General features: G+C 38.8%; 1 protein-coding gene across 1 annotated transcript in view; it reads right to left on the reverse strand.

Annotated features, from left to right (window-relative positions):
* The window catches only part of ptpn4a (protein tyrosine phosphatase non-receptor type 4a), an 87,112-nt gene that overhangs the window by 47,875 nt on the left and 22,965 nt on the right, over positions 1-16,272 (reverse strand). Inside the window, exon 2 of the mRNA XM_063887786.1 lies at positions 7,519-7,673. Within this exon, the coding sequence (XP_063743856.1) occupies positions 7,519-7,656 (138 nt within the window). The 5' untranslated portion in view covers positions 7,657-7,673. The remainder of the gene's footprint in view (positions 1-7,518; positions 7,674-16,272) is intronic.

Below are 16,272 nucleotides of genomic sequence, written 5' to 3' on the forward strand. Positions count from 1 at the left end.
CAATTATACGTCTCATTTAGAATGGCGCTGTAAAAAACTTTAAAAACATTATCATATATAGGAAGTCAGAAATGACTCAGCTGAGACCAAGGATCACATGACAAAAATGTGGTGAAAAGAAAATGACAAGAAGGGTAGTAAAACTGTAAAAAGTGTAGTATACATAGAGAATGTCGAGTTTTCCCCAAATATTACACAATTAGTTAGAAATTCCACTTTGTTTCTTTTTTTTATGATTTATGGCAATACAGTATTACTATGTCATCCTGTACAACGTTTCCTTTAATCGTAACTGTGATTGTCTTCTATGCATGTATTATATAGGAGAGGTGCAGAAAAATCGGGGCCACACCAGTGTATGTAAAATGTGACAAGAGCAAAAAATGAAACTGATTTATATTCAGTAGGTTAACAAGAACTGTTAAATATGTAATTATAACTCTTAGCTATCATTAAACACGGCGCAGAAGGAATGTCTGCGTGCTTTAAAAAAGGAACATATTTCCCTTCTTTACAAATACTTGGGCCCCTCAAAATGTAAGTGTGCGAGCAGTCTAGCCGTAATTAAAGACTTGTATGTACGTTTTGGGTGTCATACCATTTATTTTCACTTTCAAAACAAATAAATTGATGTGGTATCATTGCAATATTACCAGTGGAAAAAACATGTTGGTAACAGTGGCTTAACAAAAACCGAGGTTGTAAAAAGAAGGACTTTCCCAGAGCCGCCTTGAAATACAGGATAGATAAAGATGAGAAGAGAGACGATGAAAGGCTGAGGAATCATTCATGAAACAGATCATCAATATCACATCGTTTCACGAGTAGAATGAAGGGTGAGAGGATAAACTGTGGGACCACAAGTGGAGCAGAAATTCACACCTGATCCTGCTGCCACTTTGACAGAGGGAGGGAGTGTGAGTGTGTAACTCCATTACAACTCCCATGGGAGTCACTGCTCTCCCCCACCTCTCCCCTGTCCCCTGGTGACACACTTTTACAGCCCAGCATGTGTGAGAGTGTGCGGGTAAGGAAAGTTGACAGTTGACATGTTGACATGGCTGCCCTTCAGGATCACCTGTGTGTGTGTGTGTGTGTGTGTGTGTGTGTGTGTGTGTGTGTGTGTGTGTGTGTGTGTGTGTGTGTGTGTGCATGTGTGCGTGTGTGCGTGTGTGTGTGTGTGTGTGTGTGTGTGTGTGTGTGTGTGTGTGTCTAGCAATGTACTGTCAAAGCCTAGTTAGCAGTGAGTCAACACCGATAACCTCTCTGTGCTAACTTCCTCAAGTCTTAACCATTACAATTATATTAAATATGCATATAGTGTTTTAAAAGCATTTAGTGTTATGGAAATGTTTCACTAAGGTAGTTAGTGAAGTTTACATGTTGTGCTGTGCTGTGGTCGAGAAAATACCATATGTTTGACTGTTATGAGATCACTGGTGTCTCGCTTTTAAAAACGATGTTGTAAACAAAGAAATAGCTATTCAAAAAGAATCTGCTATTAGAAATAAAAGGGTGTTCACAATTCATTAAAAATAAATAAACATCTGACTAGCTGTGACCAGACACTGAATAGTGTAACTGATTTACAGTATATTGTCTGATTTATAGGAAAGACGTTTTCAAAGAAATGGTTTTCCTTCTTGATAAAAAAAAATGTCCCTCCACATGTGGGTCTCTTTATTAACCGCCAACATTGGCATCACGGTCTGTGTTATCGGAATCTAAAGCCTCTGTTCCTCAATATAGCAGAAGAGAAACTGTACATGTATATGTAAAGATGTAAAAAGTGTTATGAGCAAGTTTTAAACATTGTTTTGCGATTTCGCAGCCTTATTTGAGGTGCCTCACAAAGACGATATCCATGACAAGCCAAAATCATAGTTTTCCCCGTCTAAGCCACATACCATCGGTGATGAGGGGAACTGAACATCTTTGCCCTGAAAAGGAGTGTCCAGGTGGACATGGCATCAGAGGCAAACAGGTAACATACTGTAGTTCACAGGCTATTGGGTTAACAAAATAAGTGAAATGGTTGATTAAAAAACTAAATCTAAACCAAAGAACTAAGATGTTCAATAGAGGTATGCCTTTACAAAATAAAAGCTGCTCAAAAGTCATTAAAAAGTTCTTGTGTGGAGAAAAAAATTAAAATAAAAAAGAAGCTGTGTACAGACACTGACTAGTTTCAGATTTTTTTTCACAGACATTTGTAAAAGATGGGTGTTTCCTTTTACTTGAAAAAAAAGAATACATTTTCAGAAGTGTGTGTTTTCCTGGCAATGGTTGTGTCATTACTCGTGGGAGTGTTGGAGAATGCAGTAGTTTCCCCTGCAGTGCTTTCTGACGCCTGTTACTTGTATTGTGAGAGAAATGTTGTACGTGGAAGTAAGATCAGAATCAACAATATTTTGACCATAACGTATTATTTGTGACGCCTCAAAATGAGGAGACAACAATGTGTCACGTGACAACCCGAGAAATGCAGTTTTGAAAATCTAACATACTCATCCAAAACCCAGCAACATTTTTACAGGCTGTCTAACAAAGTGTGATGATTCAACAGCTGACTGGGGTCAAACAGACAAAATGAGGAAGTGAGAGAACATGCAAACCTCTAATATGATGTTTTCACATATAAGGCTATTCATAGGCATGAGTCTGAGAGTCTGTGTGTGTCCACTGCTTCCCCTTTGTGTGAAGCAGCTTTGCAAGCTTTATGTGGGAGCCCTCTGTGCACTTTTCATACTGTGCTCCCAGGAATCCCATCGCCACTGTGTTTGTGTGTTCTGTGTACGTGTCTGGTATTCTTGTTTTGTCATGTTCTATATTTTTTTACTTTGAACAGTAAGATGATATAATACAGAGACCTACAATTAAGACCAAATATACCACGAAAGAAAAAACAGAACAAGAAAATAAACCAACGGAAAAAGAAACATAAAAGAAAAAAATGTTATTGCTGCCAGTGCAAAAGCAAATAGAAATACATTGCTCAAACTGATCTTGCATATACATACAAGCATGTCCACGCAGAACAACGTACAGCAGCAAACTCCAAACTGGTTCAAGTTCATGTGCTACACACTTTATGAAATTGAGAGAGTAGCAGAACTCATATTAAAAGTAGAGACGTACAAATAAAGATAGATAGGGAGGACAACAGTCCACAGAGATGGTAAGAGGGAGACAGAGAGTCATAGAGGAGCAAAGAGTGGAGAAGAGAGAGCGAGCAGGGGAAGAGAGAAAAGGAGTGATTGACGACGAGGTTGTACCAGACAAACACTCTTTGTGTTGATCTTCATCAGAGCAGCAGCAACACTCACTGAAATAGTGTCCGTGTGCGTGAGAGCGAGGAGAGAAGAGGGAGACGTGGTGATGGAGCGCCATCAGAGAGAAAGAGTGGGAGAGTGAGAGAGAGTGAGAGAGAGAGAGAGAGAGAGGGAGAGAGAGATGTTTTCTCTAAAGATCTCACAGAAATGACCAATTAAACAGAAGTCTAGAAAAGTGAAGGCACAAGAGAAGCTAACTTGGCTAACACCTGATGACATGGAAGAAGAGCGGGAAGGCTAGGCTAAGCTAAGCCAAGGAAGAAAGATTCCAGCAGAAAGAGAGAGATGTTTTCTCTAACGCTCTCACAAAAATGATAAATTAAATAATAGTTAACTCAGATAAAACTACTGAATTCTGATATAATCAAGTCCTACATGAGAGAAAAACAGCAGGAGGCAAAAGGAAAACCATTTGAAAGAAATGTATAAAAAAGATCAAAGAAGACAAGAAAAGTAAAGGCACAAGAGAAGCTAACTTGGCTAACATCTAATAGCACAGAAGAGAGTGTGAAGGCTAAACTGAGCTGAGCTAAACTAGAAATGCTAAGCTCTCACAGAATTGATAAATTACCTGAGACACATATGCTAAGTTCTTTAATCCTGAGAAAGAAGAACGGTAAAGGGATAACCGTTTACAAAATGAAAACAGAAAGATGAAACGAAAAAGAAACAAAAGGGAAAGGCACAAGAGAAGCTCACTTGGCTACCATCTAAATGATACACAAATAGTGGAGGAAGGCTACGCTAACCTATGCTAAGGGCAAAACGACTCCAGCCGAAGGATAAGAGAGAGAGATGCTCTGATAAATTTCCCCCCTGAAGGTTTATTTAAAGTGTGAGAAGGGAAAAGAGCCCCGGACATCAATCACACGGACGGACCTAAAATTCAAAGCGGCGCTTGAGGGAAAATCCCATAGGTTTTTATTTTATGGCAGGTTAACAAAAGGCGCAGAGTGTGACATTTATTTCCCCCCTTATTTCTTTCCTTTCACGAATGAATGTGCTGCATGTACGTGTTTGTGTTAAACAATGGTGGAAATTCAGGAATGCGCCAAGCAGCTTGTTCGGACAGGAAGAGAGCTATATTCCTGAAGGAGGAGGCTTCCCTTCTACCTCTCTATCCAAAACATACTCACTCAAAAAAATGTGGAAAATCCAACAAATAAAAGAGAAACGAAACCAACTATAGTCTCAATTGTAACCAAAATACTACAACCAGACACATTTTAATTCTTTATATGAATCCGTGTCAGAAATGGAAGGGTGCATAGGGATAAGAATAAACTCAAGAATAAAAATAAAAATATCCCAAATGCTGCAACCCTGACACTTGCTTTGTTTTGACCTTGTGTGTCTGTTTGTCATGGCAGAATGTTATCCTGGAGACCCCTACTGTATACTACTGGAGAAGGTCCGATTATCTCTTTAGTTTTATTTCAACTCAAGTCTTTAATAAATCGTTAACGCATGGAATAAGCAATTTAAATGTAGCTAATTTCAGATTTTAAACTGTTAATTTATGCACTAACAATGTGTTTCAGTCAAATAGGCATACTTCAAACATTTCCTACAGTTATACTACAAATGTTTACCCTTGTAATTTAAGGAAATACCACTGGTCTCACACAGACACGTTATTTATGATGCAAACAAATTCCGTTCGTTTTTTTTGGTTGGTAGGCCTGGCAATCATAGCCCCAAAACTATTCAGTGTCAAGGTGCATGGAAACTGCAGTTCTGATAACGAAGTTATTCAAAGCCCTTGGTTTAAACTTGGGGAAGGAGCAAAATTGTGTTCAGAAAAAAAATCTACTTCTCTAATCATTTAAAATCATTTCTTCCACGTGGCTTGCATTTGTTTTGTCCGGAGGTATAATTCAGCAGTAAATGACAGCTGTTTGGCAGGATAATTGATCCTTGTCTCATTATTAAGAGCTCCTTAATTACCGAATAGCTCTTACAGACAGCTGGATGTGTATGTGGTAGTTCGTGGTCACTATGGTTACTGCTGCATGTCACTTGACTCTGAATAAATCCTGCTACTGACCCTGCCTTTGTTTTTTTAGAAAGGTGGGTCAGTAGTGGGCTGGGCTTTGTTTAAATTTCTTGTCATTTATCAAGCCTTCACTAGATTGTTGCCAAAGAAGACTTCCCATCTATAAGATCATCAGTACCCCCACCCCCCTCTACCACGAGTGCCTCGGTTCCCATGACGATAAGTGGCTGCTTCTGGATTTTCGCTCTCCGCTAGAATCAAGGCCAGTCGGCCAGGGAGAGGATCAATAGGAGTATTGTTGCGCTCGGGATGGCTTGTCTTTCCAGGAAGTTAGAGCTGCTGCAGGGGTCTGATCAATGACACTGACAGAGAAACTGACAGAGGCCGAGTCATTCATTCAGAGGGAGGCAGGGGGGGGGGGGAGGCGGGGGCGTCTGGAGCAGGAAGCAGAGAGGGAGAGATGTAAAGAATGAGAAAATGCAGAGGAGAGATTTTATATAAGAGATTGTGTAAGAAAGTGATCCCGGATAATCCTGATTAGGCATCCACCAAAGGAACATGACGTATGATGTAAGTTCACCAGCATTTTGGATGAATCAATGGGAATAAGAGCTGCACAAAAAATAACTTACTCTGATTAGTTTAACTGATTTTTGCAATTGAGAGATGATCGGTGTTATAAGAGGAAATGACTTTTTTGTACCTTTCACATTAAAAAAGATATTAAACACGATCATGGTGTGACATTTATTGAGGATCTGTACCAATCAAAGATTTTTTGCAAAGTCTTTAGAATACTATGACCTCTCTACAGCACTTAAAATGTAATTAATAAATTCAGAATATTTTCCAGAGTATTGCCCTTTCTGTGATTTGAATGTTGTTTGTTTTTTAAATAAATTGTCAAATAATTGTGCAGCCCTAGTTTTAAGTATTTAGATCCTTTAGTGAATTAAAAGTAATAAAGCCACACTGTGCCAATACTCGATTACAAGATAAATGAATGCTGTTCAAACCTTACTTAAGTAAGAGTCTGGAAGTATTTTAGGTTTAATATAGTCAGAGTGCAGTAAAATGTTGCCTGTCAATGTTTTACTATTATAAAGGAGGTTTCTGGGTTAATTTTAAGGCTGCATCATTGAGCATTTCAATATAGATGTTTAAGGTTTGGCACATTTGAACTTCTTAATACATTGTTGGTTAGTTTAAGCACTAGTTAAGAACAGCAATGCATCATATCCTATAAAGCTATTGTTAGTATTGTAACATAGCGGTTCTCTGATAAATATGTATGCAAGAAAAAAGCCCCTGTTTTTCAGCATTGTCCAGCTGATCAAAAAAAAAGAAAATGTAGACTGAACTTAAGAATAGGAAGATTAAAGCATATAAAGCAACACTTCATACTTCAGGTTATTATACATTCCTGAAACCAACACATCTGGAGATACAAGGTCTACAGGGGTGATTAGAAATTGTATTTTAGAATATAACTAAAGCTGTCATTAAAAGTCAACTAGTAAAAGAAAACAATAATTGGCAGAAAGTAGAAATACTCCGGTAAAGAACAATACTTTAAGTTCAGCACTTAAGTTCAAGGTAAATGTACTTAGTTTTTTTTCCACCTCTGTATGGTTCACACAGCATCTGTAACAGGTGGAAACCGCAGAAAGAGCAGAAGAAGAGTGACAGGAAGTGAAAGAGATCCTCTCTCATCATCATCACCCCTCTCAAAATGAAACACAAAAATAACTTTATTGTGCAATCCCTGTGAAGCTGTATTTCTGTAGAAATATACTGTTACATAAACTTGTTCCCAGGCACACACTTTGACACTGACAGGATGTGATCTATCAGAGGGGGATGTAATCAGAGGAATTGTGTTTTTTGACTCGCATAGGAAATTTCCCCTCCTCATTGTATCAGAATTAAACACACGCTGACAGACAAGGGGTGCGTCACAGTTTTAAAACATTTCCTATTATTACAGTAATGTGATTAAGCTGATTTCTGTCCAAAGTGACCTTCATTTAGACAAATAAACTAGTAAGATCTGTAATAAACTTGCAGGTATATTTGCTTTCTTTTTTAGAATGAAGTCCTTCTCATGTGGATAAATGCATCCTCTCATATATTTTGAGATTCCATTTGTTAAAACCTAAAAGTGAGATACTTTTGGAGAGCGGTACTTACGCAGACTTTGAACGCCTGGACGGTGTTGTCCAGCAACAGTATGTTGCACACAACCTGTGTGTGCTGCCTGTCTCGCTCCAGCTCCGTCGCCCGGACATTGTAGGATCTGCCAGCAGGCAAGTGGAAGCGCGCGCTCATCACGCTCCTACCAGGGTCTGCAAACAACCAAACACACAGGAGGAATGATGAGTGAGAGAAGCAAGAGGTCAAACAGAAAAAAAAGAGTACAAATAAAAGCATCATTGTGCCAGTCATTGAAATGTTGACATACGATACAACCACTTAGGTGAGCTAAAGGGAGAAAAATCTGTCTCCAAAGAACACAATAAGCCAATGTACAGTACGCCATGATGTATTTTTCTACCCACTGCCTTAGAGAAGGGATCCACACAGCGGGGCAAGCCTGTACAAGCAGCAAAGAGCGACTGCTTCATGAGAAAAGAATGTCAATGAGTAGGCAAGCAGCAGATTCCCTACCAGGGGACGTGGAAACTGTACAGCAGAACAGCACTAAATCACTCAAAAGCTACTATAAAATGAAATGAGGAAAAAATATTTGGAAGAGCTTAAAATGTTTCAATCCTCCATGTGTCATTATGTCAACATGTGATTGTTTTAATAAAAGGGAATTTCGCAAGTGAAAAGTGAATAAAACAAAAGAAAAAAGTATATCGGGTCGTGTCGGATGTGTTGTTTGATTTCAACTATTATACATGTTACACAATGGCAGTGAAAGAGTGGCTGATTCTGCTTTTCTGCTCATCAGTAGGAATAAATAACAATTACTCAATCTGAAGCTGCTCCATTTACAACAAATCAAAGCCCCCTTTATTACTGAGACCACTTCTGACTGCTTTCCTTGTCTGGCCTGATTGTAAACCGGTCGCATGTGGCTCAAATCCAAGTTTACACAGATAAATAAAAATGGCCTCTATACTTTGCAGTATATCTTCATTCTGCAGCAAAAGAATGGATAGTGACCTCTTGTTTATACTAAAATTGAATGTGACTCAACCTACATTTACAGATCGTATTTGAATATGCTAGGTATTAGCATTTCATGTTGGTTTTTGTAAACCAATTGTTATTTATTCTTTTTTTTTGGTATGGGTTATGAGGTAAAGACCATTTATAAGTGAGTTTTAGGGGTGCTGGTAGGCAAATTCTGTTACTCATGGCCAGCTGGTCCCATCCGTTTCCAATATTTGTGCTAAGCTAAGCTAATAGGGTATTGGTGCTAGTTTCATATTTAGAGACCAAACATGAGAATGGTGTCCATCTTCTCATAAAAACCCCAGCAAGATAACCAATAAACATACTTCCCAAAATGTTCCTATTCCTTACAAATAATTAATGTTCAGTTATAAAGTTTATTACGCAACTGTATGTGATTGTGTTCCGATTGGTATGTCGCTATGATTATAGCTGTCTGTCACTGCTAAAGTCTAAACTAAGATCCAATTTTTTCATGAAATAAGCGAAGAGGAAACACTTTATGACAAAAAGCTGCATGATGTAAAGCCTCACCCGCCAGCTGTTTCTGTTTTTCTGTACTTGCAGCAGTGTTTTCAGTATTTTGTTGGGTAACATATGTCGCTGCAGTGGGATTTGTGCCTTTCCTGTCCGCTTCCTACTTTTTCTTTTTTTTTTATTCTCTGGTGATCCGTCTTGACAGGACACATAATAACCCCACAAGGGTCATGGCCCCGTCATCAGGAGTTGCTGTATTTGTAACGATGGCTCTGTGTGAGCGTATTTGTGTGTGTATAGTATATATGGAGGGCCCTCAGCGTGTCTGAGCGGCTTGTCACTACACATCAGCTCAAACCCCTAGGACCACTGGCAGATGGTGTGCACACTGTGAACGCACATCTAAATGAATGTATGGCTGAGGCCTCTGACAGCAGCCTCGTCACCTACACACACTGACGCTCTACTCACACCAACAACAGGTGGATTTAATGTGCCCTGTGTGACTGCATCTTACATTATGTTGTTTCTCACTCAACAATTTATGAAGGGGCAGGTTTAATGAAGGGGCAGAAAAATGTGGAAACTTTATAATTGTTTTAATATCTATCCAAATAAATAGTAAATAACCGTTTTATCATAACGATTTTTTAGTCTTTTGCGAGCCTTTCAAAACGTTTTTTTCGGAAGTCAGCAACAGGGACAGACATTCATACAGAAGCAGCGGCTACCTACGCAGGGAGACTAACATTCACACACACACACACACACTCACACATCAACGGTCATGCCAATCGGAAGCACTTTGGGGTAGGGAATCTTGCCTAACGACATGTTGACTTCAGGGGCTGGGGATCGAATAGCTGACCTGCCAATTCGTAGATGACCGCTCAACCTCCTGAGCTACAGCCACCAAAGACTGATAGTCCTCATTATACATTTTTGAAGTGCATGACAACACTATCAACATATTTACAATTTTATAGGGGAAATACTAAGTTCTAGGGCTGTATGATATTTGAAAAAACTGACATGGTCATAAAAGAAATACTGGAATTGTCACAAGATGATGTAAACATCAGGCTTTCTGTAGCTGATCTATTTCCATATGTGACCTTGTGTATCTCACTCAAACCAAATATTCTGACCAGATCTTGTTTCTGGTTCATGTTCAGGTTCTGGTTGACGACAAGTATGGCCTGCTTTGGTTTCTGATACATTTATCAAAAAAGATGGTGATTGGCGGCTCACTGTTCATACAGATTACACTTAATAGCATCACATTGTGTATACAAGAAGTCTTAATAGTCAATTTTATCAAGCAGCTCAAAGTATAAGTCAAGGGAAAAAGTATTTAAGGGCCCAACAACGTCATGTGACAAAGAAGTTCTAGTACCAGCGTTTTGGTTTTTTTGCTTTACACCCGACACACTTGCTGGGGGCTTGATAACAGCTATAGCTTGTAATATCCAACCAGGCGTGGTGAGATCAATTCTACAGTCGGCCAACAGAACAAGCGCACACACACACACACAAATTCAGTCACACGTATACCGATACATGCAGTGATTCCAGCCGCAGCACTGTCAGCCTGGAAAACAGAGCGAATGGCAAGATGAGCACAGACCTCACACCAGGCGGAAGGAAGGAAGGAAGGCAGGAAGGAAGGAAGGCAGGAAGGAAGGAAGGAAGGAAGGAAGGAAGGAAGGAAGGAAGGAAGGAAGGAAGGAAGGAAGGAAGGAAGGAAGGAAGGAAGGAAGGAAGGAAGGAAGGAAGGAAGGAAGGAAGGAAGGAAGGAAGGAAGGAAGGAAGGAAGGAAGGAAGGAAGGAGGGATGTCTTGTGTCACAGGCTCTCAGTGTGGAACTACAGGCTACAGGATACATAGATGATGAAGTCCAACACAGACTCTCTCTCCACAGGCTGCCTCACATTCCCCGCTCTCTTCCTGTCCCAACATTTCTCTCTTCCATCCGGCTGAAGGCAATTTAAAGACCGCTGACTGTACTGGATCATTCCAGTAGTGTGCAACCATTACATCCCAATTACCCCCTCATGTAGGTGACTTAAAATGACCTGAATTCTCAAAATAATGTGCACATTAGCATCATTTGAATGGATTTTCTGATTTCTGTACATAGTGAATATTTGTAACATTTCTAAGATTCTAATCGATTCGCAACCTTCCTAACATAGATAATACTTTGTTTGTTTCTACAAAAGAAACCTAGATACCTGTCCCCAGCACTCGTGTCTACTTAGAATTTATATTTTATGTTTGCCCTGCTTTGTGTTTCATCACTTTCAGAGTATTTATTAAGTTCTACTGTGTCCATGGGTGTCGTGAAAGGTGTTTCCAAATACATTTATTATTAATCAAAATTGTCTCAGGCAAACAAATTAGGATTGTTGTGTAAACATTACAAAAATACCAGTTTTACAGTATTATTTATTGTATAGTTTGTATTTTAAAAAGTCCCGCCTCTGAGAAACTAAAAAGGCAGTCAGCCGAAGCCTTCAACGTTATTTATGAAACAGGAAGCACTTGGTTTTTTCTGTTAACCTTGAAATTGAACTGAATTTGAGAAATACAATAATCGTTAGTTTAAAAAATGTATTTGTGTTAGTTTTGAATGAATAAATGTAACCTTTTGGCTAAAGTTTGCCATCCTTGTTTACTATTGCAATCACTTTTTCAAATATGAAAACTCTCTAATCTTATGAACACTTTACTGAGCTTTCATGCAATAACGTGCCTCACAGGCTTTATTTAGCAGACAACTGACTGGGTTGATTCTGAAATTGGACTCCCTATGTACTTAATTGAGAATTGTATTAAATCGAGAGTCTTTTTTAATCTATAGGATCAAATCAAATTTCCCTCCCATTGAAGTATATTGTGACATTTGATTGAAAATAGCCAAAGCTTGTTTGTTTTCTAATCCTGAAGCAAAGGCATGCAGTAATCGAGCAAATACAATTTAACGTTGAATTATATTACATTTTGATTAATCTGCTTTTGTGTAATCAGTTCTTTGCTCTGCTCGTCTATATCCTAATGCCATTGTTTCCTCATTTAGCTTCCCTGCTTTTCTGGATTATTTTTGGGTCTGTCCTGCTCTATTGCATCCCCTACCCTATTCTATTGTATCATTTCCTATTCCGCATCCATTCTGTTCTCCATGTTCCATCGTTTTCTGCTCTGCTGTGTTTCTTTTCAGTTTTGCTCTGCTGAGCTGGACAGGGCAGCCGCTCTCCCCTGAGAGAAGCCTCCGGAACTCCGGAAGCACGCTACCATTATTGCTTCCTGTAGTCAGCAGAGCTTACAAACAGGCAGGAGTTTATGTGTGTGTATGTGTGTGTGAGTCTTGACCCTACAGCTTCCCTCAGTGGTGGCCTGCTCTGAGCTTATTGCAAACACAGACGGTTCTGGAGCCTTCCCGTCTGTACACAGGAATACACGCCCTATATATATGAACACATCCGCTGAAACAAACTAAAATACGGAAAAACGGAAACACACAAAGGTTATCTAACATCAAAATGAGGTTATGTATGGCTTTCTGAATCAGGACACACAAACAAACACAAGGCACAATAAAAGTTTTCCAAACATTTACCTAATGAACTCTGATTCTCCCCGCAATATTCCTTATTTATACAAACGGAATAAAAGTCTTCAAAAGGAACATTTGCAAAGCAGCCAAACATCCGGTCCCAGTTTGAATATGGGACACTGAATGAACTTCATATGCCCCTTACAATTGTATTTATTCTCCCAATTTCTTCAAAAGATGTGCTATGTATGGCTTTTCTGTCCCTTTGTGGTGCTGAAAAACAATCGAAATAATAGGCAAGGAGTTAGGAATCCCAAAGGAATTACACATCAGCGCTCCCTAGTGCTTCATATGGCGGAAAGTAGGCCACAGACCAACAGGTGGTCAATTACAGATGTGTGCCATTGTGTGTGCGTAGACAGCTTGTGACTGCTGTAAGCTCTGATAATAAACGATTGAAAAAAAACTCCTTTAAAGCCCTCGTAGATCTTTCTGTCTTTCTGCGTATGATATTTAAATGAGAACATATGAATGAAACATGCAATACACACGGAATTAACGTCTGCATTTTCATGGCACCACCTGATATGACCCAATGTGATATAAAACACAAAGATGTATGGTTGATGCAAATGCCAATACATGTTCGTAGACTGCAAGAAAAAACAACGACTCATCCTTTTTCTACCCTCAATACAGTGCAGGAATGAGTCCTAAAACCTGGAAATGTATTAGCATTTTACCCCCTTTGGTTCTGTATATACCATAATTGTGGATGTCTAAAGCTTAGTCACTTAAAAGTCTCTTAGCCATCTTAAAATCTACAGTTGGTAACAAGTAACAAAATCTTTGAGCACTGGGAAAAGCGCTATAAAAATATTATGTAGTATTATTATTATTAGTATTATTATTATTATTATAATAACAAAATCTGAATAGTCATAAAGCCTTACACTAGCAGCCTTTAGCTTAGCGGTGGTGACAAGCAGCCATGTGACTGTAGTTTGTTTATAGTCGCTGACGTTAGCATTTTACTTTTAGTTATAGCATTATGCTTCAAATGTCATAAAAAAATGTGTTATGTTAAAGTTTTATAGGGAGATTATCATGCTGAACAAAACGTGTAAGTATCATAAAGGTGGTGAAGATTTAGTTTCGTGCAATATTCCAAAATCCAATTGAAAAATTAGATCACTTTCTGAAGAGGGACCCATTGCTATGCTAACATCCCGGTCTGCATGCCTACACATCACTCTTTAGACCCTATACCACTCATTGAACTTCATCCCTCTTTCCCTCAAAATATTTGACGTCACACCCTTTTTTTTGTTCCTCAACCGGCCATACTCCTCCTCCCACATCCGCCCCCCCACCCCCCACCCCCAATGATCTCCTTTACTCTACTTATTTGATGTAGGGCAACAACAGCGGCAGACAGAGTGCTGTTTCATGTAACTGACAGACTCAAACAAAGCATTTAAAATGTGTCAGTGTGTGTGTGTGTGTGTGTGTGTGTGTGTGTGTGTGTGTGTGTGTGTGTGTGTGTGTGTGTGTGTGTGTGTGTGTGTGTGTGTGTGTGTGTGTGTGTGTGTATGGGGGGGGGGGGGTGCCAGGGAAGTTGCAGCTTAAGGAATGTGAGCAGTAAATGACCCTTGACCTCCTTCAGGGATAGCCATATGTGGTCCCGGCTCATGGTAAAGTCATACAGTGCAGCTTGTAATCGGATTGCTGAAGTTTCTGACAAGGAGGAAGTAGATTTTTCTCAGAATTAATTACAAAGTGTGGATTTTTATGGTGATGTTGCTGTGAAAATGTTTGTCTTGGTATATGACATGCATAAAAATGGACTGAAATAGCAGTCAAGTAAAATAAAAATAAGAGGTTATGAGTAATTTGCAGTCCTTTTATTCTCACACTTCCACCATTGTAAAATCGAAAGTGTACAGATAACATGCCTTATCTAAAAAAAACTAGCAATTGGCATTACAGTAATTACTCCAAACTTGCATTTGAATCATCAATTGGAGGTACATTTCAAGCAACACCCTCGATTTCCATTCAGTGGTTTAGAAAGTGTGGTTCAAATTTTAAAAAGGGCTCGCGTAAATAACTCAATAGTGCTGATTATTATGAGAGGAGAATGTCAAGCCAGGTTTCATCACAATTTTTAAATAAAAAGTTGCAAACGTCTGCAAACCTCTGCTTGAACTGCACTGAACCCTTATGGAATAATCCTCTTCAAGTGCATGATTGAAAAGCCTGAGTCAGCCAGCCCGACTGCATTGATTAGACAAAAACAAGACGATCCAATTCAGTTCTCCCCTGCTCACATTCCTTTACATCATTTCAACGTAATAAAAATGTGCGAAGACGGTGAATGGGAAAGCAGTAACTTCATTTATTTTGTGAGCTCAACCTGAAAAACAGCCAAACCACAGACTTTAAACAACAACAAGACACGTAGGCGTTCAAGCTAGTCTCTCCTTATCTGCAAACATGGCAGTGTGTCATATTTGATACAACATTTAAAGACACTTTGACATTGTTATTTGACTGCAAGAAGGAGTGTTTTGTGGTTTCAGCTCCATTAGAGCGACACAAATGTTTAAAAAAACATGCACATTAATGGGGAAATCTGCAACATGAGAAAAGGAAGTTGTGTGTCAGTTTGTCCTATGTGAAACTGCAGCTTCTGTCATTTTTATTTTGCAATTGTTTCCATTTCTGTTAAAATGTTCTCTAGTCTTGGCATTATTCTACAATAAATGTCAAGAATAACTTTGTTATGCTACTCAAATTAAATTATTAGAACTTTTGTTAGCTAAGGTTTATTTGTAACGCAACCTTCCCAACCGAGCCCCCAGCTCGATCACTAATTATATCAATATGAAATATCACATTTGTATTATTTATTTGCTGGTTAAGTTGAGAACTGGTTGATAAGAGCTTTGAATTGTTATTCTCAATAGATGTTCAGAGCTGCAGTTTAGAAAAAAACTAACCACAAAGTTTCCTGTGGTATTTACAGAGGCCCGACGCCACTGCAAGTAAAATATACCCATAGCAAACATTATATAAATGAATGCAGCACAAGTCAAACTAGGTGAGTCAATCAGTAGGATTAAGGTTAGATTACAGTTGGGCGATATTGATCACAACATGTTGTTATTTTAGTGGTTTTCTGTGGAGAAATGCCTTCAAAAACATGAAAATGACTTAAAGTATTTGTGTCATGTTTTTTTTTTACCAAAGTTCATAATATTGTGATCATCAAGTACTCTTTGGTTGTTTACTGGCCTAAACCAAATTTATTTTTTTTCAAATTCAAAGCTACTATTGAGGTTTTTGAAAGAAGCGTATTTTTTAGGTATTTTTCACCCTAAAAGTATGAGGAATCTTTTCATCGACTGTTCTGACTAATATGCCTCTCATTTGCCTCAACATAAATACATGTGTGGTTATACAAATGTGATTTATTTACTTATGATAGCAGTGTAGCCTCAACTCATCTGCAAGTGTGGAGATATACTAGGTGTAAACAGAACTAAAAGACATTAAATAATGCTGATTCAGAATGTGATTTGTACTGTAATGAATAAAGCTTCCAAATGTACAACTTTTAAGTGAAGCCCTATTTTTTTACACCAGACATTTAAGCTGTGTCTCAATTCAGATACTTTCCGAAGTACAGGCTATCGAGCTGCCTATCTTAGCTGGCTATCTAGCTGG

The sequence above is a fragment of the Eleginops maclovinus genome, chromosome 7 (assembly GCF_036324505.1).
Source record: "Eleginops maclovinus isolate JMC-PN-2008 ecotype Puerto Natales chromosome 7, JC_Emac_rtc_rv5, whole genome shotgun sequence".
NCBI lineage: Eukaryota > Metazoa > Chordata > Actinopteri > Perciformes > Eleginopidae > Eleginops > Eleginops maclovinus.